Source organism: Apostichopus japonicus, chromosome 1, assembly GCF_037975245.1.
Source record: "Apostichopus japonicus isolate 1M-3 chromosome 1, ASM3797524v1, whole genome shotgun sequence".
In the NCBI taxonomy this organism is placed as follows: Eukaryota; Metazoa; Echinodermata; class Holothuroidea; order Aspidochirotida; family Stichopodidae; genus Apostichopus; species Apostichopus japonicus.
The window spans coordinates 14021837-14048649 of record NC_092561.1 but is presented as its reverse complement, the minus strand read 5'-3'; the positions used below and the strand labels follow the sequence as shown (position 1 = coordinate 14048649).

Genomic DNA, 26813 nt, shown 5'->3' with positions numbered 1-26813 from the left:
GGACAAAGACCCTACTTCCAACAACTGAACAATTATTCAGGCCAAAAATTCTGAAGGAAGAGACAGACTCAAAAAACATATTATGACCCACTGACAAAGGTTGGAAACCAGCCACTATTGTATCTAAGGCTGACCAGCCCAGATCATACTATGTAGAGACAGCTGAAGGTGTACAGTATAGACGCAACCGCAAACATTTACTTACTGGTGGAACATTTAGTTATGATGGACATGAAGACAATGACATAGTTAATTCTGACAATGAACAAACCTCTTCAGAGGACCAAACCACGAACACTGATTTACGAAGAAGTATTAGAGCAAAGACAAAACCACGTTGGCACAGTGACTATGAAATGTGACCAAACGAATTTAATTATTTCTAGTAGTGAAGCGGTAGTAACCTTGTAACCTAGAACCAGTAGTCAAATCTTTGCTAGAGATTGATTTTATAGTTATGCAGTGTTAGGTCATTATTATTCACTTATATTTCTGGATAAGAAAATTGTTTCTCATCCAAGTCCTTAAAGACCAACTATGAAGAATTTTCGATGAACATAAAATCCCACCATTTTGCATGTATGTAATCCTTAACTCACTCCAACGACATTGCTGTAATTAACTTTACCAATTTCGGACGTTAATTACGTGAAAAATGGGAAGAAAAGTCAGCTTTTTATGAAACCTATTTCAGACATTCCTGAACATTCCGAAGACATCAGGTGACCATGTGACGTCACTGTTTGTATACCTCACTCACAACAATACTTTTAGCGTGTAAAGTTGTATACTTAAGCTGCCAAAAACATCAACGATATTACTCCATTTCCCCCGAAATGCCACAATTCTGTGTTGTTGGAGGTTGCAGTTATACCACATCCAACAAAAGCATCAGCTTTTTTACATTTCCGAGTAAAAGAACCGACGTAAAACGCCGCAGACTTTGGATCAATTTTTTGAGATCCATGCGGAAAGATTTTTTAGCACCCGGAGTATCTCATGCCCATGAGTCCACATGCAAGACCCTGCCTCTGTCTATGCTGCAAATGTCTCATTCTGCGAAAATTATATACTGTCGATAGCTGTGTCGGACCATGGTCGGACATAGCTAATGTGAAATTGACCGTAAACAAGCTCTGGACGTCCTTACATGTAACATTACATCACGCAACTGACAGTATAATATTTACTGTAAGAGATAACCGTGTATATACCGTGCCTCTAGGGTAGCATTGTTAGTACATGTAGTGAGTTGGCTCACAGCATGTGTAAATAGTCATGTTAGTATTTCATCGCATATATCTATTTCCTTTGTTGTATTCCAGTATCGTGAGTTCGTGATACATTGACAATGTAGCGATTGGACGTTTTATTTCGTTAGTGACTGTCTTTTGATTGTGGGATGTTACTGGTCAAGGCCTGTTTCAACTAGACCTAACTCTATGGAAACACATAAAGTCACGGTAGTATTTCGCCCAGGATTGAACGATAAACGTGGATTTGGATATTCACTGCTAAAGTTGGTTTATTGACAAGATACTTTTTCTGTGTTTGTAATTTTGGATATTAAAACGAGTAAGTTCTGTGTTCAACTGAAGCTTAGCCATGTACATGCTTCCCTGGTCGATTCGGGCCAGTGTCTTCTCGGAGTTGTTCGATTACGCTTATGTTATGATAGAGTTTTTTCGGTAATTCGTTGATAGTAACGTAAAGCATTTTCCCGTGACATATCACGCATGTGGCATCTTTTAGGTCTATTCTTCTGTTCAGTATGCGGTATCTTGCGATCAAATTGTATTACGGAATCGGCAAGCTGCTTGCATGTTCTACAGAATATTTTACCGTACGTACCTAATGATGTAAACGATTGCGTATTAATTTTTGCAACTAAAATAACCCATTTTACTAAATGTTCTCATTAAAATTGTCTTAAAACTAGTTGTTTCCCTTCATTTGTTCTTGTTTTAAGCTCAAAATAAAATAAAACTGTTAGCAAACTGCTTATCCACTAGAGAGCCTGTTAAAGAGAATGTGTAAAAGTAAGTTGGCCTGAGGTTTTGATCCTAGCAAGATCTTCTTCAATGGCTAACTTTCGGTAAAAAGATCTTTTTTTAATAACGAAATACGAGAGTAAAAATGTAAAAATCTATATAGCGCGTTTTCTTAAAACTCACTTTTTGCACATTCGTCACTACGCCAGAACGGGGACAATGTGAACACAGTGCTAGTTCAAGTTATTTACGCCCATCAATAGGTGTGTTTCACTAAGATACTTAAAACATAACTTTCAGTTGCTTGGTGGTCACTTAAAGTAAATGGAGATGGATTCTGAATACTAGACTGGGTGTAATAGATTGTACTCTATTCAGAATTTGTCATATTTAATGCGGGCTTTAATTTGTCTTATTGATCACTTGGCAAAAACCCATTTATGACTTAGTGTGAAACTCCAATTGTTAAAATGGTCCCCTGAATTCCTAGATACGCCACTGAGTAAGCATTAACAACAGTAAACGTTTAATTTGAACATTTATTGCATAGTTCTTTCAAAAGGTCTGTGTGGATGCCTCTGTGTTTTCACTATTATATTTTGACCTTGTCTATCGAAACGATTGATTAATTGAAATAAAATGAAAATACAATTGAAGTTTAGTTTTGATATGTCAAAAGGAAATAGAACATGAGGACAATCCATGAATTGCGTAAGTCATCGATAATTCCCTTCATGAAGAATTGATTATGGGCTACATATAGTACGCTAACTTGTTTGAAATTCACTAACACCTTTAATTATGATCGCTGCAAAACAAAACTGACAAAACAACATTTGATCCTTTTACCCATTGAGTTTTTACCTCAGTCTTCATTCTAACTAAGTACTTGGACAACACTTTTGAATGTGTGTGTGTGTGTGGGGGGGGGGTGGGGGAGTTCTCTGCTCTGTCGAAGAAGCGACAATAAATGAATGGTTTTGGAGGTGAGGGTAGATCTGAAGGAGGGGGGGGGGTGAGAAAGATGACCACCTGTCGTTCCAAAGAAAAAAGGTGACTGGAGACAATGCGGAGATTGTCGTGGATTGAATAACGTTACCATTCCCGACCGTCATCCCAAGCCGCATTTACAAGACTTGTCTGCTTCACTGAATGGCGCAAGATAGACCTAATGCGCGCATATCACCAAATTCCGGTTGAGGAGTCGGACATTTGCAAAACGGCAATAACAACACCTTTCAGTCTGTTCGAATTCAAACCTATGCCATTCTCAGAAACGCAGCGCAAACATTCCAGCGCTTCATGGATGAGGTAACGCGTGCACTAGATTTAGTTATCTCTACATCGGTGATATACTCATTGCTAGCAAACAGCGAACATATGGATCATTTGAGACTACTGCTTAACGTACTCCAAGACTATGGAGTTGTAACTAACCCAAGTAAAAGTCAGTTTGGAGTCCCTACACTTGCATTCCTTGGACACACAGTTGATTCCAAAGGAATCCGCCCATTTCCGGAAAAGGTGAAGGCTATTAATGATTTTCCTCAACCAACGTCCGTACGCAAACTTCGCAAATACCTAAGTTTATTTAATTTTTAACGGCAACTTATACCTCAATGTGCTGAACTCCTTCGACATCTCAGGGATTTACTTGCGGGTAACAAACGAAAAGCAGCACCATTGACTTGGACAGAGGAAGCGTCTAGCTTTTACAGCTAACAAAACCCGCGCTTGCGCAAGCTACTCTACTTAGTCATCCAGATCCCAATTTACCCCTTTCCGTCATGGTGGATGAATCGGATCGGGCCGTCGGAGGCGTACTTCAACACTACCTAGATGGATCTTGGCAACCGTTGTTTTTCTTCTCCAAAAGCTAAGTGCTACTGAATCTAGATACAATGCATTTGTACGCGAACTGACTGCCATTTATCTAACGTTTAAACCTTTAACGCTACACATTAAAGGGACGAAAATTCACGATTTTCACGGATCACAACCCCGTACTTACGCACTGTGCACGAACTCTGATAAGTATTAGCCTAGAGAAATAAGACATCTAGATTTCGTGTCCCAATTTACCACGGACATACGTCACGTAAATGGTAAAAATAATGTTGTCGCAGACGCGTTGTCTCACTTGGAAGTAAATTCTTTACTAGAGCTCCTTTCTCTGCTCAATTGGACTACGCGCAATTAACACATGCTCGAAAGGACGGCCCGAACTTTAAAACTCCAGGAATCTTAATCACTAGTATTCCAGAAAATTTCTTACAATATACTCTGTGATGTATCTACCGGACCACCGAGACCTTACGTTCCGAAATCTTTTCGGCGTTCTGTCTTTAACGCCACATATGGTTTATTGCATCTTGGCATACGCGCGACTCAACGATTAGTAACAGGTCGCTTTGTTTGGTCCAATATCAACAAAGGTGCGAGACACTGGGTTAAATCTTGTCTAGACTGCCAACAGTCAAAAGTGCATAGGCACACCGTTACATCAGTTTGAACTTTCGCTTGACCAGATGCGCGCTTTAGTCACGTACACATTGTAGGACCATTGCCACCATCCAATGGATATACATACTTAGTGACTATTGTAGATCGGTTCACAAGATGGCCGAAAGCCATTTGCCTTCCTAATATTACCGCCGAAACTGTCTCAAAAGCCTTTCTCTGTCGATGGATTTCAACGTTTGGCACACCCGTTACGATCACCACAGACAGAGGCACGCAGTTTGAATCGGCCGTGTTTCGTGACCTAACCTTGCTGTTAGGAAGCAAACAAATTCGTACCACGGCATACCATCCGGAATCCAATGGTTTAGAAGAACGCTTCCATCGGCAATTAAAGGCTGCCGTCAAAGCGCATCATGACCCTACGCATTGGAGTGACTTATTACCACGGCGCTCAAAGAAGACATCGGCTGCAGCGCCGCTGAGCTGGTTAATGTACAACCTTGAGATTACCTTGTGTCTTGGTCAACCAAGATGAGACTCAACGCACTCGAGACCTTACCGTTTATGTTGACCGTCTCCGGTTATATTATCATACCGTCCAGCTACATCGTCTACAGACAAAGCCACATAGCCACATCCGTCGATCCCGTCCCACCGGTCACAGTTACTTGCTCAGGACGCCACGTCCGATGGCCAGCAAGATATCGATGAAGGATTTTCCTTATTTGTTTTGTTTAATCGATCACTCACCTTTTCTTTCTTTTTATCGGTCAGTGATGCGAGGGGGCTTATGTAGCGGCGTAATTTGACACCGCTACTGTTTCGGTCAACTGATAGCGCCCTCATTTACCCTTGTAGTATCGCTAGTTCAAACTTACACCACTTCGAATTTCGACTTCGACCGCTCAACACGACGAGCTACCAACTACGTTAATCGCCTAAAATGTATCGCCTTATTATTACTTCGATCGGATAATTTTCATCAAGTTGGGAAACATTCCTATCCGACCGTTATCGATTTGTTTTATTATATCTATATTTATCTCGCAGCATATACAGTGCGAGAGAATTCGTCCAAAGTTTCAAGTACTACTTTCAAGTAATAAACGCCTGGCCTTTATGAGCAATAAAGTTAGATGAATAAATAATTCGAAACTAGCACTATATACAGAATAATAAACTGTACTTCATCTTGTGAGTGCTATTCTATTTAACAGTGAATTTGCATTATCGTTACCGTCAAATCCCAATGGATCCTAGAGATGACTTTATGGGCGATCAAACCCACGTGTAGTAAACGGACCACTGAGCCGGTGTTAAACCGGTGTTTCATTATTTATGGACTAACTTCGTTTAAAACACGGATAAGTAAATGGGAGGTATTTCAAACATAATTGAACTTTGCTCAGTTTTGCCGGCTATAATCTGATCATGTATTAGATATCCGTTTGTGTGTGATGTACTGTGCAGTTTGTGCAGTACACAAGGGCGGCGGAACCGGGGGGGGGGCACAGGGGGCACGTGCCCCCCACTTTTCCTCAGGTTAAAAATGTGCCCTTTTTCTACATAAAAATTGAGGTGTCTCAAGTTAGCAAGAGGCCAGGGATCCAGAATGAACACTCGGGAAGGGCCGTTTCCGGCCATCTGAGGGCATTGTAAAACCAAAAATTTTCTTGTACGCTCCGCGCCAACCGATGGTGGCGCTCCGCTCAGATAGTCGTGCATACAACTTTGCAAATCCTTGCTACGCCCCTGATTTTTAATGAATTTCTGAGGGTCAAACTCAAAGATGTTTCGAATGGAAAAATTTGTTAAGATATTAACAAGAAATAAACTCTAATTCGGAAGTTCCTACATTAGCAACTAGCATGATTTCACCTTATTCTGTCTCAAAAGAAAACTTATTCCTTGTTTCCCAATTTGCACATTGGATATTGCAGTGCTAGTATGCATATTTTCCTTGAGGGTGGGGGGGGGGGGGAGGGCGGGCGGCGAATATTTTTTTCCAAAACTGAACTGACACTGAAATTATTTCCTCGATTGATCAAAACCGGAATGGTAGTCTGCGTTTATCAATGAATGTATGTGACACTGTTAGTGTTGATCATACCAATCCTCATGGGCCGCATCATGTCAAAAATACGTGTGTAGGCCTTATACAGGCTAAGTTAAAGTATGTAGGCCTAAGTGTGCCTACATGTATATACAATGTGAGGCTTCCAGTTATCAAGAGCTACTGTAAGGGCGGTAGGGCCTATATTAGTGAATTTGAGATCTCGAACTAATACGAATACGTATATACGGTTAATGCAGGCCTACTAGGTCACCATGTACAAGAACTTCTAATGGTGCCGGTAAACATATGTGTTTCCGTACGTATAGGTTATAAGGCTATATACAACTAGTTAACAAGTCAAAAGACACAGACAAATCGTCAAATTGAAATGCCATGTTTGTGTACACTCAATGGCTGACACACACTCGCTCGCGCGTCTTCATGGCCACTGCATATTCGACTAGGCCTATCTTGATTCATTGACTGAATACATTTTGAATTTATGATAATAAAACTAAAAGTATCGCAACCCTGAATGTACACAAACACCTCGTACATATGTACATCGGCTACATGTATACAATTACAAATGCACTGTGTTTTATTGTGTTGTATACTATACACAGTACAATAGGCTACATTACATGTATGTGCTGTGTAGAGCGGAGTCAAGCGAGTAAACAAAAGATCGAGGTCTGCCTATAATGGGCGCAGTAGTTGGGAATAGTTGCTTCACTATATACTTTCGTTCAGATATACCTACCAAAAGTTCTGGGAAGTTGCTCATGTGAATATCTTAAATTTGTTCGTGTTGATCATACTGATATCGATAGATTATGGAGGATCCATGTTGAAAACTAAAGTATATCACGTGCTCTCTGAGAACCAATCAGAATCGAGGAAATAATTTCAGTGTCAGTTCAGTTTGGGAAAAAAAATATTCGCGGGCGGGCGATGATGGAGTGATGTGTATACGCAAATAAGATAATACAATAAGAGTTATAAAGGTTACTAAATATCAGGCTGCATCAGTCCGATCGAATTTCTGCAAAGTGCCCTTCGACGTCGGTGCCCCCCCCCCCAGATTAAAGTGCTTCCGCCGCCCTTGGCAGTACATCGATTGTATTCTAAACAGAACTGTGGACTTAGCTACGTTTTTGTTTGTTCCTTTTTTTCTACAGATTGGTGACTATATTTGCATCATTTATTGAATATCCCTTTGTGATACCATTGAATGTCTTCTTAGCAGAAATGTGACGGTTTGCTCAGTTTTGTTTTAGTGCTGGTGCGGTGAAGGTACTGTAGTGAAGGATACACATAAACCAAAATTAAAATGGCATGTTATCATGGTGGCTCTGATGTTGATCTAACATCCGTAAGTAACCGCAACCGATTGTTTATTTTACGTTTCATTTAGTACCCATATAACACTATTCTGTTTTTACGTACCAACTACCATGTAAGGTAAATATACCACAATTAGAGCAGTGCATCAGTCCTCCATGAAGGATTACGCATCGTTGTATTTATTCCTTAATAGACCAATTGTTTTGTCATAAACTGTGATAAACTACTTAATGGTCTACAGATAGAGAGATTGATTGAAGATGAATTAAGGCTTTTTCATTTTAAAAATTCCTGTGTGAAACAGGAAGATTCCACAACGAGAGCTTGCAGACGGGTTGTCGAGTGGGCCTACTGTGCTTATCATATAGTGGGTCGAACATGCATCAGGTTTCATATAGTCGATATGACATGCATCAGTTATCATATAGTATATAGGACATGCATCAGCTATCATATAGTGGATATGACATTCATCAGTTATCATATAGTATATAGGACATGCATCAGCTATCATATAGTGGATATGACATTCATCAGTTATCATTTAGTATATAGGACATGCATCAGCTACCATATAGTGGATATGACATGCATCAGTTATCATATAGTATATAGGACATACTTCAGCTATCATATAGTGGATATGGCATGCATCAGCTAATATAGGCCTATAGTGGACATGACATGCATAAGCTATGATAGAGGGGGGCGTTGTGGTCAAGTGGTTAAGGCAGTGGACTGGTGATAAAAGGATTGCAGATTCGAGCCCTGGCCAGATCATTGCGTTGTGTCCTTGGGCAAGGCACTTTATCTCCATTGCCTCTCTTCAAACAGGTGTATAAATGGGGACTTGCGAGGTAACTTGTAAATATCGTTGCGTTCGCCGGTTTGTGGCTGTACCCTATTGGAAGTCCCCCGGGGGACACGTGGTAGTGGTGTACTGTGGTGCCCCAGGAGAGATTGATTGAGTTACGCACACTTTGGTGTGTAGCCGTTACAAGTTACCAATGACCAAGCCTAAGTTGTACACAGCGCATAGAGACTTTAGTGTATATTTGCGCCTTATAAGAACTGTGTATTATTATTATTATTATTATTATTATTATTATTATTATTAGTATTATTATTATTATCATATAATAGGTAGTACATGTCAGTTGAAAAACTTCTATCTAAGCTCTATCATTCTTGGAAAGTATAGCGAATAAAGTGTGTAAGTAAATTGAACAATTAATTGAGGTACGACACCTTTATATGGTAAGAAACAATCAGTGGACAGTTTTCACCCAAAAGACATGTTATCCAGTTTGTCAACGAACCGTCAGGAATGAAAAACGTGTGTTATCATTATGACGACCTGTAGTTGTAGAGACTCGGATGACAGACTGTTGTATTACGAAGTTAGTATGCATGAAGATGTGACATTTAGTATAGTTTAGTGATGTCGCATTTTTAAGTCAATGAAAATTTGCGTATATACCTGATGTGGATTTTTGGGTATTTATCAACGTTCTACCTTCTAGCGAAGTGCTTAAGTATACGCTTAAGCTACAGCCTAGACACTAGCGTATGTGTGTACGTTTATGAAGTAACATACATTTCCATTATGGCTAACCACAAGCTACAATACGAACCAACGTTATTGCACAGGATCTGTTCTCATATGAACGATGTTTTGTTATGGCCACACACTAAAAGAACTGTGCATTGTTCGTCGACGTAGAGGTATGTAGGTGCACGGCATTTACCCACAATACAACAAGACACATTTAAGCTTTTCCTGTAGATTGTCATAAAATATAAACATTCTCCAAGGGAAATTTACACATTTAGATTAGACCATATCTAATATGACAAATAAGTGCTTCATAGCAAATCAGGAGACAAAAATTAAGAAAGACGCCAATGAATGGAACCACGAGACACCGCAGTACACAGTTATAGATGAAGCAATAATACTTGACAATTATTACATGTTTCATCAGAATCGAGAAAGTTATGATAAATGGTGAAGTATTGACTACTTATATATCAAAGGAATAGGCAGTCAGTTGTCCTAAAGTATGTCTTAGTCTTTCAAATTTGGAACCCGACAACAGGGCTATAGTATTTATTCTATTGAAAGCAACATAACTAAAGATTTAGGTTGTTGTGAGTCTTCTCCATTTTGAACTGTGGAATAATGCAGTAATTAAAGACATAAGTCTACGTTTACCAGATCAATCCGGTGGTATTATTCTAAAATAGACGAGGATGAAGTTAGAAAACAATTTGGACTTATTAAACGTGGAATTTATGCTGGCTTCGATAATATACCATGGTGGATTTCGAGAACTATTCTGATGAAACAGCTTGTATCTTTACTGTACGTTTTAATAAAAGTATTTAACAAAATCTCATCCCATCTGTAGAAACATGCTAGGACTGCTCCTGTGCCAAAAACAAAACAAAACAAGAACAAACAAGTCACTCTATGTACGTCAATAATATGTCGAGTATTGGGTTTTATTGTATGCAGAAAATATTGATCACATGCATAATGCAATCCATCAATACGCGTGCTGATCACAATCAATTTGCATGCAAAAGGGCGCTTTATGTACAGATATATATATATATATATATATATATATATATATATATATACGTATATATAATTGATTTCGTAATGAGTTGGAAAATCTACATATATATCAATCAATAAAACCCCCATCAATTCCAGGCAGGAGAGCTTACTTGTTTTCTATTTAAATTCTCTTTCCAAACTGTGCAGGGAAATGATGCTGACCCGACCACGGTATCATTCGTTGCTCTGTGCGACAGCAAGGCGAAGTCGACGACATTCGACATGATCAAAATAAACGGTCTTCCGGAAGAATAGTAAGACAAATACATTTGAAGTAAATTATGATATAACGTTTTGCAAAAGAGGTCATTTCGGTCTGAATTATCGCTGATATAAAAAAAGAAAGCAAAAGCAAAAACTCAGTATACGTACAATGCACATACCGTTAATAGAAACTCATTGATTATCAATACATATAGTTGATTTTTAACATTTGACACAGTACGCAACTGAGATGACTTAAGTAGAGCACAGATTTAGGGCCCCAACTTGTAAATTGCGTAGTTTTATATTTCAGACACGCCTTAGTCCCTTCTCAGCGCAACAAGTGAAGTTTTATTTAAGTGTTCACAATATCTCAGATTAGGTTAACGGGAAAGTGGTCAATAGCCTAACGATAGCCAATACTCAACGTATGGAGGGCCACTCTTTGTCCCCGTACTCTCTGGTTCGGAGCCCTTGTCCGATAAGCATGGGTTTGTATCTTTAACATATATAAGTCTACATTTTGAGATGTCTTTTTTGTGTGTAATTAAACAACTGGACACCAATATCAAATAACCTATTTAAGTACCGAACAACAGTGTCGTTAAAACTTCTTTTGAAAGATCGCAGGCTAACCGCGAGTACTGCATGACATATATTCTACGAGGATTTAAGTTGGCTTGTAGCTACTATCTTTGTATGCAAAAGAAAAGTACTGGCATGGCTACAGTAAAGAATATCGAAACAGCTGTCATGGATTGTGCTGGTGACGTATAACAGGGTGATATGATTGAACGCAACTTCTCGCAGTAGTCAATGAGAGCATACAAAATACGTTACTATTTGCTATATAGTCTTACGAGTATAGCTGTAACAGTCGTATGAGTAGGTCTATAGGTTACCATAGTAAGTCACATTAGTCTATGAGAGCAAACAAAGTACGTTACTACTTAATATATAGTCTTACGAGTATGGCTGTGACTCGTACGACTATATTCCAAGTAGTAACGGATTTACTGTAGTGACCTATAGACTTACTCATACGATTGTTATAGATATACTCATAAGACTATATACCGAGGGGTAACGTATTTTGTGTGCTCTCATAGACTACTGTGACTTACTATGGTAACCTATGACCATGCTCATAAGACTGTTACAGCCATATTTATAAGACCATATATTAAGTAGTAACGTACCGTACCATAGTCTTTTTTGTATATCTATAACATTCGAATTGGTAGGTCTATAGGTTACCATAGTAAGTTAAAGTATTCTTTGAGAGCACCCAGATGACGTTACTACTTGCTATATAGTCTGTTGAGTATATCTAAAACAGTCGTATGAGAAGGTCTATAGGTTACCATAGTAAGTCACAGTAGTCTATGAGAGCACACAAAATACGTTACTCCTCGGAATATAGTCTTACGATTTTAGCTGTAACAGTCGCATGAGTATGGTCATAGGTTACCATAGTAAGTCACGGTAGTCAATGAGAGGATACAAAGTAGGTTACCATTTGCTACATATTCTTATGAGTATATCTGTAACAGTCGTATGAGTATGGTCTATAGGTGAACATGGTAAGTCACAGTGTTCTATGAGAGCAAACAAAGTACGTCACTACTTGCTATGTAGTCTTATGAGTATAGCTATAACAGTCGTATGAGTAGGTCTATAGGTTACCATAGTAAGTCACAGCATTCTATGAGAGCAAACAAAGTACGTCACTACTTGCTATATAGTCTTATGAGTATAGCAGTAACAGTCTTATGAATAGATCGATATGCTACCAAAGTATGTCACAGTAGGCAATGCAACACATTACCACCAATCAAGCAGAAATATGTATAAATATAAAGTGTTGATTTTGCTAATGGAGACCCTTTTTAGGTCTACGCATTGTGCAAATTATTAAAATATGGTCACTTAATACATTCATGGAAAATTTGTGGCTGTCTCTTTTGGGTTTGTCGAAAATAACACATGTTTCAACTAATGTCTTGCAATTTGTATCCACTCTTTAGTTTTGGTTGTCCTTTATTGGTCCAATTCAATATTAGAGGAAGTTTTGTCAAGTGGTCTTTTGAGACGAAGGTAAAATCAGCCCGAGAAGATGTTGTGACTTGGCAAGAACCGTTTTATGGAAATTGTAAGGAAAAAAACTTCGTTTTTTCAAGTATTGTTTACACGTAATGATATACCATTATATCATCGACCCATCTATTGATCCATTCATCCACTGCCCACAATTCTTAGAACAGATGAGTGAAAATTGCCCTACATTGCACATTTTAGTGCTGCTGGGAAACAGCAAATGAACATTTGTTGGGCATTGCTTTGCTTAAAGTGGTTTATCGCATGCTGTTCCTAAACTACTGGGCAAACGTTTCCCTCATTTGTTTGGCAAAAATAAATTTGCTCAGAAAATTTCACTTTACCAATCGGCGGATATTACTAAAATAGACTATTGCAAAATACACGGCTGGAGTCCACTTCTGGCATCGATTATCTTACAAAACAATTATACATTGTCAAATTATGAGAATAAGAGCCAAGGAAATGAAAACAACAGTCATATATATATATATATATATATATATATATATATATATATATATATATATATATATATATATATATATATATATATATATATATATATATATATATATATTGACTTTTGTTTATATAGATAGATACTTTCATTGTGTTAAATTTGTAATTTTCATTCGACTGCCAACTATTGCCGATGAAGGTCCCAGGTGGAACGGAAATTTCCATATACTTTCTAAAACAGTACTCCTAATATGTCAATAATGAGTCATAGGTTATTTCTCCGCTCCATTCTATATTGGTAAATATTGATCAGTCTCAACTGAACAAAAGCCCATTTATCAATTATTTGTAAAGATTATGTTCCATAATCTTCTGATAATCTACTGGCCAAATTTGTGACAACATTTTCATGCATATTACTTCCGCAACAATACCATGTCATATTCCCATGTCATCACTATCAGGATTTAATAAGGTAGTCATGAGGCCGTGTTTATTTTCAGTTTTAAGGATTGCATGTACCAAACCCAAGCAATATATGATACAGAAATACAATCTGGTTCAGAAGAGGTAAACAAATTGCTTGAAACCAGTAATCACTCTCATCAAGACATACCCTTCGTTTTTTTTTTCGTCCCTCCCTCCCTCCCTCCCTCCCTCCCTCCCTCCCTCCCTCCCTCCCTCCCTCCCTCCCTCCCTCCCTCCCTCCCTCCCTCCCTCCCTCCCTCCCTCCCTCCCTCCCTCCCTCCCTCCCTCCCTCCCTCCCTCCCTCCCTCCCTCCCTCCCTCCCTCCCTCCCTCCCTCCCTCCCTCCCTCCCTCCCTCCCTCCCTCCCTCCCTCCCTCCCTCCCTCCCTCCCTCCCTCCCTCCCTCCCTCCCTCCCTCCCTCCCTCCCTCCCTCCCTCCCTCCCTCCCTCCCTCCCTCCCTCCCTCCCTCCCTCCCTCCCTCCCTCCCTCCCTCCCTCCCTCCCTCCCTCCCTCCCTCCCTCCCTCCCTCCCTCCCTCCCTCCCTCCCTCCCTCCCTCCCTCCCTCCCTCCCTCCCTCCCTCCCTCCCTCCCCTCCCTCCCTCCCTCCCTCCCTCCCTCCCTCCCTCCCTCCCTCCCTCCCTCCCTCCCTCCCTCCCTCCCTCCCTCCCTCCATTCATCCATTCATTTATTCATACATCCACCCATGTTATGATCCGTCCATCAATCCATCCATCCATCCATCCATCCTTCCATCCCTCCCTCCATCCATCCATCCATCCATCCATCCATCCATCCATCCATCCATCCATCCATCCATCCATCCATCCATCCATCCATCCATCCATCCATCCATCCATCCATCCATCCATCCATCCATCCATCCATCCATCCATCCATCCATCCATCCATCCATCCATCCATCCATCCATCCATCCATCCATCCATCCATTCATTCATTCATTCATTCATCCATCCACCCATGTTATGATCCGTCCATCAATCCATCCATCCATCCATCCATCCATCAATTCATTCATTCATCCATCCACCCATGTTATAATCCGTCCTTTAATCAATCCATCCATCCTTCCATACTTCCATCACTCCCTCCATCCATCCATCCATCCATCCATCCATTCATTCATTCATTCATTCATCCACCCATTTTATGATCCGTCCATCAATCCATATATCCATCCATGCATTCATTCATTTATTCATCCATTCATTCATTCATCTATCCACTCATCCTTTGACCCGTCCATCAATCCGTCCATCTATCAATCCACCCACCCATCCATCTATCCATCCATCCATACACACCCATAAACATGATTTTATCGTATTTCTTCCACCACTTTTGACTTTTATTTTTCTTATATAGTGTCTACAAATAAAATAAAATCAACTTCTGTCATCCTTACATTAAGAAGGGGAAACGGTTCACAACAAGACATTGGCGTCGTTAGATTCAAGTTTGCTGACATAAATATAGATCAAGAGACACTTTATTCGGCGTCATTTGACGAGGTATAATATCGATGCTTCATTTCTTTCTTTATTATTTTATCTACTTTGATTGCGGAATGTGTTTCAGCTGCAACCGCTGATGCCCTGACTCCGTCTTCTTCTTCTTCTCCCCTAGACCCTATCAATGTTAGACATAATTTGTCTTTAATGTTCAGTAAGAAAATGAACCCTCGTAAAAACATCGTACTAGTTGTGGCACAAAATAGGTCGTAAGATAAAAGACTTACACAGTACGAATAGAAAATAGAAATTTACTGCAAGAAAACTAACCGTTAAGATGTTTCAGTGTAATTTAAAACATATAATACTCGTTTATGACAGTATTACATTTTTTTTTAAAATTCATTTAGGGTATTCTTGGTAGAGCCAGTTATGGACAGCTGGTTTTTTCCGTTCGTCCAAATCTTAGAGGCGTCGATGTCGAAATAGTCTCGGCGAAAAACTTGAAAAGGTACAAAGCGATTATTCTCGATTATAATTGGCGTAATTTAAAGAGAGGTGTAAACTGGAATCAAGCGGTACCATAGCTACTTTCGTTCACCTCGTAGGCATTCTCATCTTCATAGAATCCTTGTCCAGTCACGCAGTTCTTTGTCTTACATGGGAACAAGTTAACAGCTTTGCAGTTGTGACAGTGTCACTTGTAACAAATGTTACCGTGTTACGAACACAAAGTAGTAATTATTGATGCACGGTTGTGGAACTTGTGGGACATGAACAGTAGTTGCTGTACCAGCTATGAGTATCGGCTGTATAGTCCTATAGATATGCATCACAAACTATTATGAATTAATTTCCCTCATCAACGAAATTAGAGCATTTTAACAAATGTTACAATAAACGTTACATGTCAAACAAGTTCAAAATATCTGCAAAAAATCTGTTTTAAAATCATTTAACTGGACAGTTTTTTTTTACCGATGCATATTAGCGACATAACTTGGGTTAACGAAATATAAGCAGTTTAGTGTGAGTGTGGTTGGGTAGTAAATATCTTCTATAATATTTTAACTGAAAGAGAGTTAAAGTAGAACATTTTATTTTTATCATGCTCATTAAAAACGTACCATTAAATGCAAACCGTAACTAGAATTATATATTTGATAACTTTATAGAAGTATGAAAACTTACATGGTCGTAGCCGGGATGAAGGAAGGCAAAGCAAGAGGGCAAACGTCAGCACAGAGAGATACAAAATGGAATGAAACGGTTCAATTGAACGGTTAGTATTCCTAAATTAGCTCAAACTTTATCTGATCGATATTCTTAATTTTCAAAATTAAAAATGGTTTTCATCTATGTTTATTCTCTACAGTATTTTCTATATTTTATACTGCAGGACTGGTAACCGACGGGGAACAGGGCTCCAATTCGTCTGGCTATAGTCCCTCCCCCTGCCCCCTCCCCCCATGACCACCCAGAAAAAATGACCTCCAGCTATTTAAGCAGTTGTGGACACCATAATGATAGACGTTCTGTCGTACGAACGATCTCATGAATTGTTTCTATGTTCTTTCATGTCTGTACATTTTCTCACACTTTAGATACAAGTACCTTGGTACCCGTTTGAATGCTGAAAATAGGCATGATGCCTCAACTGTTTCAATGAAAATCCAAGAACAAAAAAGTTGCCTTGTCCTTCTAAATCTTCATTCTACATGCACTCTTCATTCCAAAATGTGAAAATTCAATTTTTAAAGTATCCACAATGAAGGATCTTTTTGAGCAGTGAATTTCACCACTACCAAACAATGATTTTATGCCAAGTTAGTTCTAAGACTATTGTTTTTACTCTATTAACCTACATTTGGAGAAATTTCCCTCTACTGAATTAATTCCTTGTGTAAAAGTAGGTTGGCCTGACGTTTCGATCCTAGCAGGATCTTCTTCAAAGGCTAAATGACAAGTAACAGTAACAGAAGGGACAAAACCACGCACAGAATACAGACAGGTTAATGAGCATGGTGAACACAAGAGATAGATGTAAGGGGATTAGTAGACAAGGGATGGAGAGAAGAAAGAAAGAAACCAACAGGGGATGAGGAGAGGTAGGAGATAAACAGTGGAGGGACAAAGAGAGGATTAAGGGATGGGGTTAGGGAATAAACTGGAGAAGGACAAAGACAGAAAGGTGTGGAGAAAAAAGGGTGGAAGAGAGATATGAGAAGAGGAGTGAATGGGGAGGGGGGACAAGGGGGAAGGAGGGGGGACAGAAGAAAAGTTAGTCATGTCCTTCCTGAATGTTGAGCCCATGAGGTTGAATGGTGCGAAGGGGTTGCATCCACAGCCTCTCTCTGCTGATTCGTACTAGGTCAGGACGGCTACCAAAGGATTCAGTCCCCTGTAGGGACATGTCGTTAATGGTATGGTTGGGAAGGTTGAAGTGTTCTCCAACTGGGGTCTCAGTCTTCATGGTGTTGACTGTAGATCTGTGACCATAGAATCGCTTCTTGAGGGTGGTTTTGGTTTCGCCAACATACTGGATGCCGCAAACTCTACAAGAGATCAGATATATGACTTTCGTGGTTGTGCAAGTGATGTGACCCTTGTGTTTGAGTTGCATGCTGTGGCTGGTGATGGAATTGGATTCAACAATGTGGTGGCTGCAGACGATGCATCTCGAAGTACGATCACATTTGAAAGTACCATGCTGAATGGGTGTAGGGTTAGAAGTTAGAGGTGGAACAGCAGCACGCACAATAAGGTCTCGTAGGTTGCGGGGTCGTCTGTAGGCGATGATGGGTTTTTCAAAGACGGCTCGTTGGAGTCTAACTGAAGTGAGGAGATCATCATCATGATCATCATGATCATCATGATCATCATGATCATCATCATCATCATCATCATCATCATCATCATCATCATCATCATCACCACCACCACCACCACCACCATCATCATCATCATCATCATCATCATCATCATCATCATCATCATCATCATCATCATCATCATCATCATCATCATCATCATCACCACCACCACCACCACCACCATCATCATCATCATCATCATCATCATCATCATCATCATCATCATCATCATCATCATCATCATCATCATCATCATCATCATCATCATCATCATCATCATCATCATCATTACGATCATAATAATAATATAGTAATAATAAGACTTAACTCAAAATTGGAATCTTTTCAACTTTGGAACTCATATCAGATGGGAAATTTGTATATTACCCTCAGATGAAAAACCCACCTTACTATTAACCTGCCGGGTATCGAACCCGGACCCTCCCGATTGCTAAGCATCATTGCTTCAAATGCCACCGCCTTTATCCACTCGGCCACAGCACTGGAATATTAAAGAATGCGTTTGCTGCAGCTTGACTGTCGGAAATTTATCAATTGATCATCGCCCCTCTCTTCTCTTTTCTAACCCGTTCTAGATAACAATTTTAAATCGAAGGAACTAATACTGTATGTTGTTGGAATGAATAACAATGAGAAACAAGTTGTTTTAGGACAATACAGATGTCACTTGAATGATATTACAGTCTTTGACAGAGTTGTCAGTCTCCAAGAGGTAAGTTTTATTTGCTTTGCTTAATATCGTAAATTGTGAAGTTTATGTAAGAAAATGAGCAGTCGTCCATAATTAAAAATAAGAAAGATGCGAAATTATCAAATATGACATTGGTTGAAATTCATGTACTTAATTTATTCTTTAATACTCTCAGAAAGAGTAACTGTATATTGTTGTCTGAAATGCATAATAATCATAAAAATAAAATATTTTAGGCGCGTTCGCATTTTGTAAATTTGTTGTAACCTTAATTTAGTAATTTAGGATTAAAAAACCTTTTAATATATTAAACATGGAAAATTTTGCATACAACATGTACCAGATCGTTGGTTCGAAACTGGAAAGCCTGATGACACGTGGCAATGCACAGGTTGGACATACCAAGTGGTTTTTTTAAAATTTATATCCTATATCTGTTGTGTGTACATTCACAAGAAGTGAAGTGTAAGTTACAAAGCCATTCGGCATATCCATACGTAGACTGTTGAGCGCCTTGCATGCTTATAATAACGGCCTTCCGGGTTGACCCTACTCGGGAAACAAACCCATTGCTTGCTGATTCCATTATTGATACCAATAATGGAAATCATGTAATTCTAGCACCTAGTGCATACATTGCACGTCAGGTCAAATGTCAATTGCGCACACAAGAAAGCTACCTGAATATTCACAAGACAAACAAGACATCAAAGACAGATGCTACTGAGAAAAGCACAACAAACAAATTTTTAATAACTTGATTATGTTAATTTCATCTATGATAATGTACATTATGTACAGCTTATATACTATAGTTAAGGAGTAGAAACTTCTTTACATATTTTTTGTTTTCAATCCGTAGTAGATGAAAACATATATTCTCTTTGAATGTTTTTCTATACCTGATAACTAAAACGTTGTTCACAGGTTCCTTCCATGGTCTTTACAATGAATGTAAGTAGTGATGGAGAAAAGACAACATTGGAGATAAAGGAACTGAATCTGAAACATATGACAGTGACAAAGGAAAGGACCAGTAAGTCTTTGTTTCCTAACTTATATATAATATTGCGGGAATCATACTCAAAACTACCATTTTATTTTATATATAGATATATATATATATATATATATATATATATATATTGATTAGTGCCAACCGTCACTCATTAAGCTATCGAGATGATTAGTTTCGGAGATATCATAATATACAAGTCGTGTCAGGTGTCTGCCATATCGTCATTAAGTGAAGTCATATAGTGTTATTAGCACGTGACACTTCTCAGTTAACAAAGAAACATATCTGGATAATCACTGATACTCCAACATTAAAAACAACATATCTCCAAAATCTCCGATAATCCAGAAAAATATAACAAATATCCACTATATCTGGATAATCTCCGCTCATCCAGGTTTAACTCAACTTGAAAAAGTCTTTTTCTTTGCACAGGGGTGTACGTTCAGATAAAGAGGATCAGAAATGATGTCACTTCAAAGAAGAGAAAAACACCAAAGATAACGCTCACTAAAAATCCGTCTTTTGGAGAGATCATATATACTTTCACCGTGGAACCCACAGACAAATTTATATTAAGCGTTAAAACACATCAATGTAACATAACTCACAAGCCTGTTATTGGTAAAGTCGACATTAGCTCGCTGGTCCATGACAAATTGTCAAGTGCAGTGCCTAGCGAGGATTCTTTACATTCTCTTCAAGTAATGGAAGTGTAGATTTTTTCAATGTGTTCGGAAACACCCCTCTCCTTCCCAACAGGGACGTTTTCTTAACTATTAAAATGAAAGGCATGTAGAAAATATAACTTTACTATTATTTGGTCCGCCAAATCGATGTGCTACCAAACGTTCATGCTATAAAGAGGCTCTATTCATTGCTTGATAAAATTGTTCCAGTATTTTTGTATCCTTAGGTTGAAACCCACATCCTATACTGTTTGGTACCACGAATATTATGAATGTAAATTTATGAATGTATCTGGCAACAGCAGAGCTTATGATCATGATGTCACAATGGACTTTAAATCCACTATCAAACGTCAAAAAGATTGTATAGTTAAATTCAACGAACTTTTTAGTTCCTATAATGATGGTAGCCATGAGGAGGGCCAGGGGGGGGGGGGGGGTAACGGGAGGATGAGGAGAAGAAGGAACTACTTTACATTCGTTAATGAGTTGAGTTGATCTTAAGAAAGTTTTATCTTATAAACTCGACTATCTATCTGTCAACGCTTTTAATTTTAATATGATATGTTTTTTGTCAATTCAAGCCAGGGCTATTTTTAACACACAAACGATGGGATGGTGGAGAGGGCTTAGGTCACTAGTTGACTAATAGACTAAAACAAAGGCAAATTTAACCAATTTTTGCACATCAGACAACGTGAAAATCTGTAAATACGTATGTAGGCTACTCGTATGTCGTCAAAACCGGTATATTTCTTCGAATTTTGATATTTTCATATTAAAATGGTACAGATATTGTCTGATTATTACTTTACTACCACATGACAAAATCGGAAATACGATGTCATAAAATTCCTGTCTAAGTTTAACTCATGTAATTTCCATCATTGACTTAAATGCCATGTCATCAAACTTTTGTGGACCGTATTATTTTGTAGTTTTTGAAGGTGATATGAAACTCATTGCATCTTTGACGGAATCTATTCCAATAACTATCACAATGTATGAAGGCACCAACAATTCAACATAAAATTAATTAAGCAGCAATATTAAAAGCCTTGTTATTAATTGTATTCTTTTGCATTCTCCATAGAACCGATAATAACCATGTAGGCTAATAGTTCCGTGTTAGTACCAGTGTTATATGCATTACTATATTTCACGACTTGCTAAAGTATCGATATTACAACAACATAAACGTGGTTGAATTTTAATAAAAGTAACAACTACAAATGATCAAAAAGCATTGAGATGGAAAAATTTGATCAAACTTTCATCTTATAATTTACTTCAAGGTTACCAGAACATCTAGGTGGCAATATGGTGTCACAAAAGCCCTGTTTAAATTTAACCCATTTAACCTATGTGGACGGTATTATCACAATATCTGTAGGCACCAACACTTTAACCAAAATAGACTAAATCAGCGATAGGAAAAGCCTTATTTTTACATTCCTCATAGTATTGATGATAGGTTAATAGCTCCGTGTAACATCTAGCGCTGTATGCATTGCTGTATTGCACGACTTGCTTAAGTACATTACAACAACAAAAACATGGTTGAATTTAATTAAACGAAGTAACGTCTACAAATTATCAAGACGTCGAATTGAGATGAAACATTTGATCATATATTAATTTTCTATAACTTACTGCGAGGTAATCAGGACGTCTAGGTGTTGTTACGTTGGAATGCGAGAGGTCTCGATAATTAATTTTTAACGAGACACAAGCCTGGGTTCGTTTCCGTAAGGAACACAGACAAATTGACAAGTCTAGAGATTTTAAATGAGAACGTAAACTATATTGAACAATGGATTTCGAACCAACAACAACAAGTGGTAATTACAAATATATAGAAAATTACTCACAAACTTAACAAGATAGGATACACTTTAAAACACGCTGGTCTCTTCCAACGGCCATATCCCTCAGCGGCCACGACCTTGATGACGACAATTCTCGGTCCGTTGTACCGCGAAGTTCACTGGTCCTCGACGAAGTTTCTCGCGATCCCAGAAACAGCAGTCACCTTCTTTCCGGCGATGCTCCAAAATAGTAGACGGACTTCCAGCCACAATAGAGTGAAGCACAAGTCGAACTTCTCGCCGACTAAATATTACCAGAGTCAGTCCAAAATCAGCTTTATAGCCACTAACTCCTGGCTTAACGAACTTCCTCAACGGAGACAGATATTCTTCACCTTCTCCGAAATAAACACTGGAAAACTGTACTTTCACAGCAAAGTCCTCTTCAAACTTCTGAATGGAAGTGTAGAATCAATCTTGGTATCGATATCTCAATCCTTCTGAAACTACTGGTAGTTGACCACTGACGATATATAGTAGAATGGTATAATAAGTGTCGTCGCTTGTATTCGTACAGAAACTGAGAAACTTTCCGATCTGGGCGGGTTTTTATACGATTCGCGATGTCAAGAATCCTCCAGAGCTTTCTCGATACACCTGAGTAACAATGCGACCCGGTCTCTACGTTTCGCGGAAGTCCTTCGCACACCTCGCGAACATTCCAGAGAATCCACAAAAATGATTGCACACCTTACACGCGATCTCACGTAAACCGACGTCAACCCGAGACCAGCGCGTCATCATAAGGAATGTACCAGAACAATCGTGTATTATAACATTCTGACACGGTAACCCGACCTAATTTCTCAAATACTGATTTATCACGTAGGCAATTTTAAATACTTTCTATCATATAACATTAGGTTCCTCACTAGCAGTAACTAGCGTTAGGCTACAATGGGCCCTCGTAACACCCTCCCCCTTAAAGGAAAGTTTGAATGTAATGAAAACTTTCTTATCTCTTACATTCTGTTATATCTTATCACATACTATATCATAAAATATGAACTTTGTTACACTTGAACAAATTTTCGTTAAACATTCATCAAACAACTTTTAAGTTATGCATAATAAATAATTCTGAGTGTTCTTTATACACATGCATAGTGACATTATATTTGTCTTGTCATATATACAATAAATTTATGTGAATCTGGACAAAGCATCTGCCATCACATTGTCTTTTCCTTTTATGTGTCTCACATCAAGATTGTACTCTTGTAAAGTTAAACTCCATCTCATTAATCTTTGATTCTTATTCTTCATTCTATGTATGAAAGTGAGAGGATTATGATCAGTGAACACAAGCACAGGGTAGACAGTAGTATGCAAATATACATCGAAATGTTGCAGTGATAACAAGAGTGCAAGACATTCCTTTTCAATAGTTGAATAATTTCTCTGGTGCTTATCAAACTTCTTTGAATAATAGCATATTGGGTGGTCAACTTGATCTTCGCCCTCTTGCAATACAACACTGCCACATCCTATGTCACTAGCATCGACAGCCAATTTGAATTGCTTATGAAAGTTGGGTGCGGCTAGTATTGGTGAACCCATGAGGATCGATTTAATCTTGTGGAAGGCACGTTCATTTTCATCCGTCCAACGGAATGTAACATTCTTCTTCAATAAGTCCGTTAGTGGACTAGCAATGTCCGAGAAGTTCGGACAGAACTTCCTATAATATCCGACCATACCCAAGAATCTCATAAGAGCCTTCCTGTTTGTAGGCGCTGGATATTGCTCTATTGCCTCCACTTTGGCCTTCAGTGGTTTGACTTGACCTTGACCTACGACATGTCCTAAGTAAGTCACTGAGGCATGGCAAAACTCACTCTTCGTCAAATTAACAGTCAACTTCGCCTTAGACAGTTTCTGAAACAACTGTCGAAGTTGACTCATGTGTTGCTCCCATGTTTGACTGTACACAATCAAGTCATCGACATAGGCTTCACAACCATCTATTTCCATTACAATTTGGTTAACCATCCTCTGAAATGTTGCAGGAGCATTTTTTAATCCGAAAGGCATAACTTTGTATTGATATAAGCCAAATGGCGTACAAAATGCAGTGATCTCTTTAGCATGCTCAGTGAGCGGAACTTGCCAGTACCCTTTCAGAAGGTCGAATTTACTCACAAATTTAGCATTTCCAATTTTGTCAATGCAATCATCAATTCTAGGTATGGGATATGAGTCAGTCTTTGATTTTTCATTGATTGCTCTCATATCTGCCACAAGTCTATACGTACCATCTGGTTTCGGTATCAGAATACATGGTGAACTCCATTCACTACTACTTGGCTCTATTATATCATTATCCAACATATAATTTATCTCTTTCTTGAGATCTTCCATTTTCAATGGATTCACACGGTACGGATGTTGTTTGATGGGCGTGGTGTCACCAACATCAATGTCATGAAACCCAGCGTTTGTCCTCGATGGTGTGTCGGGAAAGATATTCTGATAATATTTTACCAATTCTGTCATTTCAATTTGCTGCGTGCCAGATAAGTGGGAAAACTTTTGCTCCAAATTTCCAAGCACATCAGAGTTTTGTAGTTTTATACTATACTCTTTGTTTTTAATTCCGGCATTTGTGTCACTCGTCACATCAGGTTAAACATCCGTACCTTGGGTGACATCAGCATGCGTTGAAGAGCAGATAGGCTTTGGCACACTATCATCGTTTCTCGCTATGTACTTCTTTAACATATTAATATGACACAATTGTCTACTCTTACGCCTACCTGGTGTCTTGACAACATAATCTACGTCACCCATCTTCGACTCAACTTCATATGGGCCAAAATATCTAGCTTGTAATGGTTGGCCTTGAATTGGAAATAATAGAAAAACTTTATCTCCTGGTTGGAACACTCTATTCTTTGCATTTTTGTCATACCATTGTTTCATTTTGGCTTGACCTTGCTCCAAATTTTGTCTGGCTATTTCGTTTGCCCTATTAAGCCTATGCTTAAAGTTTGATACATAGTCCAACAAATTAGTGCTAGATGTTTCACTGAGCCACTTTTCCTTTAGGTGCTTTAACGGACCTCGAACTGTATGTCCGAACACTAGCTCAAATGGGCTAAATCCCAGCGTTTCTTGCACTGCTTCTCTAGCAGCAAACAACAACAAGTGTACGCCTTCATCCCAGTCTTTCTGGAATTCAAGGCAGTACGTCCTGATCATATTGTTTTTAGGGTTTGGTGGAATCTCACGTCATCATAAGGAATGTACCAGAACAATCGTGTATTATAACATTCTGACACGGTAACCCGACCTAATTTCTCAAATACTGATTTATCACGTAGGCAATTTTAAATACTTTCTATCATATAACATTAGGCTCTTCACTAGCAGTAACTAGCGTTAGGCTACAATGGGCCCTCGTAACAGTGTTGATAACGTAAAATATGATGTTATTATTATTTTTCTTTAATTTTAAAGTGACTTTGTGTCAGGCTTTCTTTGGAGATTGACACACTCCAACAATCAAATATAGGCCTAAGAAAAAATTATACGAGGCTGAAGTCTGTTAGTGACGTCTACCAAACAGAACCATAGGGAGAGCCGAATACACTTCCCGTGCCTTCCCAACAAAACTACTCTGTAAAAGCAGCGTCCACACCTCTTTCGGCCTGTTACTGACGTCTACCAAACAGAACCACTGAAACCAGGATTATCCGGACATAATAAAACCAGAGAATATTCGGTAATGACAAATGTCCTGACTTGAGTAACAAATACAATATCCCCTCCTCGCTATTACTGTATATACATTATCATAGTATTATACATGCTATTCCCAACCACTGGAAGAATGATTTGATTGAGGTAACGTATCTTTCACAACAGGAAATTGTCTTTGTTGATATACTGCATTGTCAAAATGTCTAAAGAAGAGCATATATTGAATTGCTTAAAAATAATGATGTCAATAATGTTACTTCCCTTTCAACATGCTTTAAATGACGTACCCTGTTAAACATTCCTGACGGTGAATGTAGTAAGATATTTTATAATTGTTTTTAAAGTGTTCGGGATATGAAAGTATGTTACTTCCAGTCAAGAGAATTACTTTTTATTCTTGAAACAAATCAGCTACTTTTCAAGATGAGAAAAAGACAGGATTCTTTATGTACATTCTGTAAATTAGAAGATGAAGACATCTCTACTTCATGTTGTTTTCCTCATAACTGAAAAACTTTCAAGATTATTTGTTTTAGCTGTTTGGACAAACATATGAAACACTATAATTTTTTCTTACTAATTATTAAATATTTTCATTAAAAAAATTGTAAAATGCAGGAAATCAATCCCAGCCGAGCTCATTTTAAAAGCGCTGTAGATTGTATCCTTAGTGTTGAGAAACACAATTGTATTTGAAAACCACATTTTCTATATGTACAGTACATTTAAAGATATTGCAAAAGGTCTGAATGATAGTATATAAGAAAC

The 26813-nt window shown here is 38.5% G+C and overlaps 2 protein-coding genes across 2 annotated transcripts in view; both read left to right on the top strand.

The window, feature by feature from the left end:
- Positions 1-7624: 7624 nt before the first annotated feature.
- LOC139968166 (uncharacterized) overlaps positions 7625-26813 on the top strand; it is a 45317-nt gene continuing 26128 nt past the window's right edge. The window contains exons 1-3 of the mRNA XM_071972564.1: positions 7625-7885; positions 10631-10737; positions 12715-12839. Coding sequence (XP_071828665.1) covers positions 7844-7885; positions 10631-10737; positions 12715-12839 — 274 coding nt within the window. The 5' untranslated portion in view covers positions 7625-7843. The remainder of the gene's footprint in view (positions 7886-10630; positions 10738-12714; positions 12840-26813) is intronic.
- LOC139968412 (uncharacterized) lies at positions 15109-20908 on the top strand. The gene is made up of 5 exons (XM_071972618.1): positions 15109-15694; positions 16359-16465; positions 18653-18789; positions 19696-19804; positions 20222-20908. The coding sequence occupies exons 2-5, from the start codon at positions 16363-16365 to the stop codon at positions 20503-20505; spliced, it is 633 nt and encodes a 210-aa protein (XP_071828719.1). The 5' UTR covers positions 15109-15694; positions 16359-16362; the 3' UTR covers positions 20506-20908.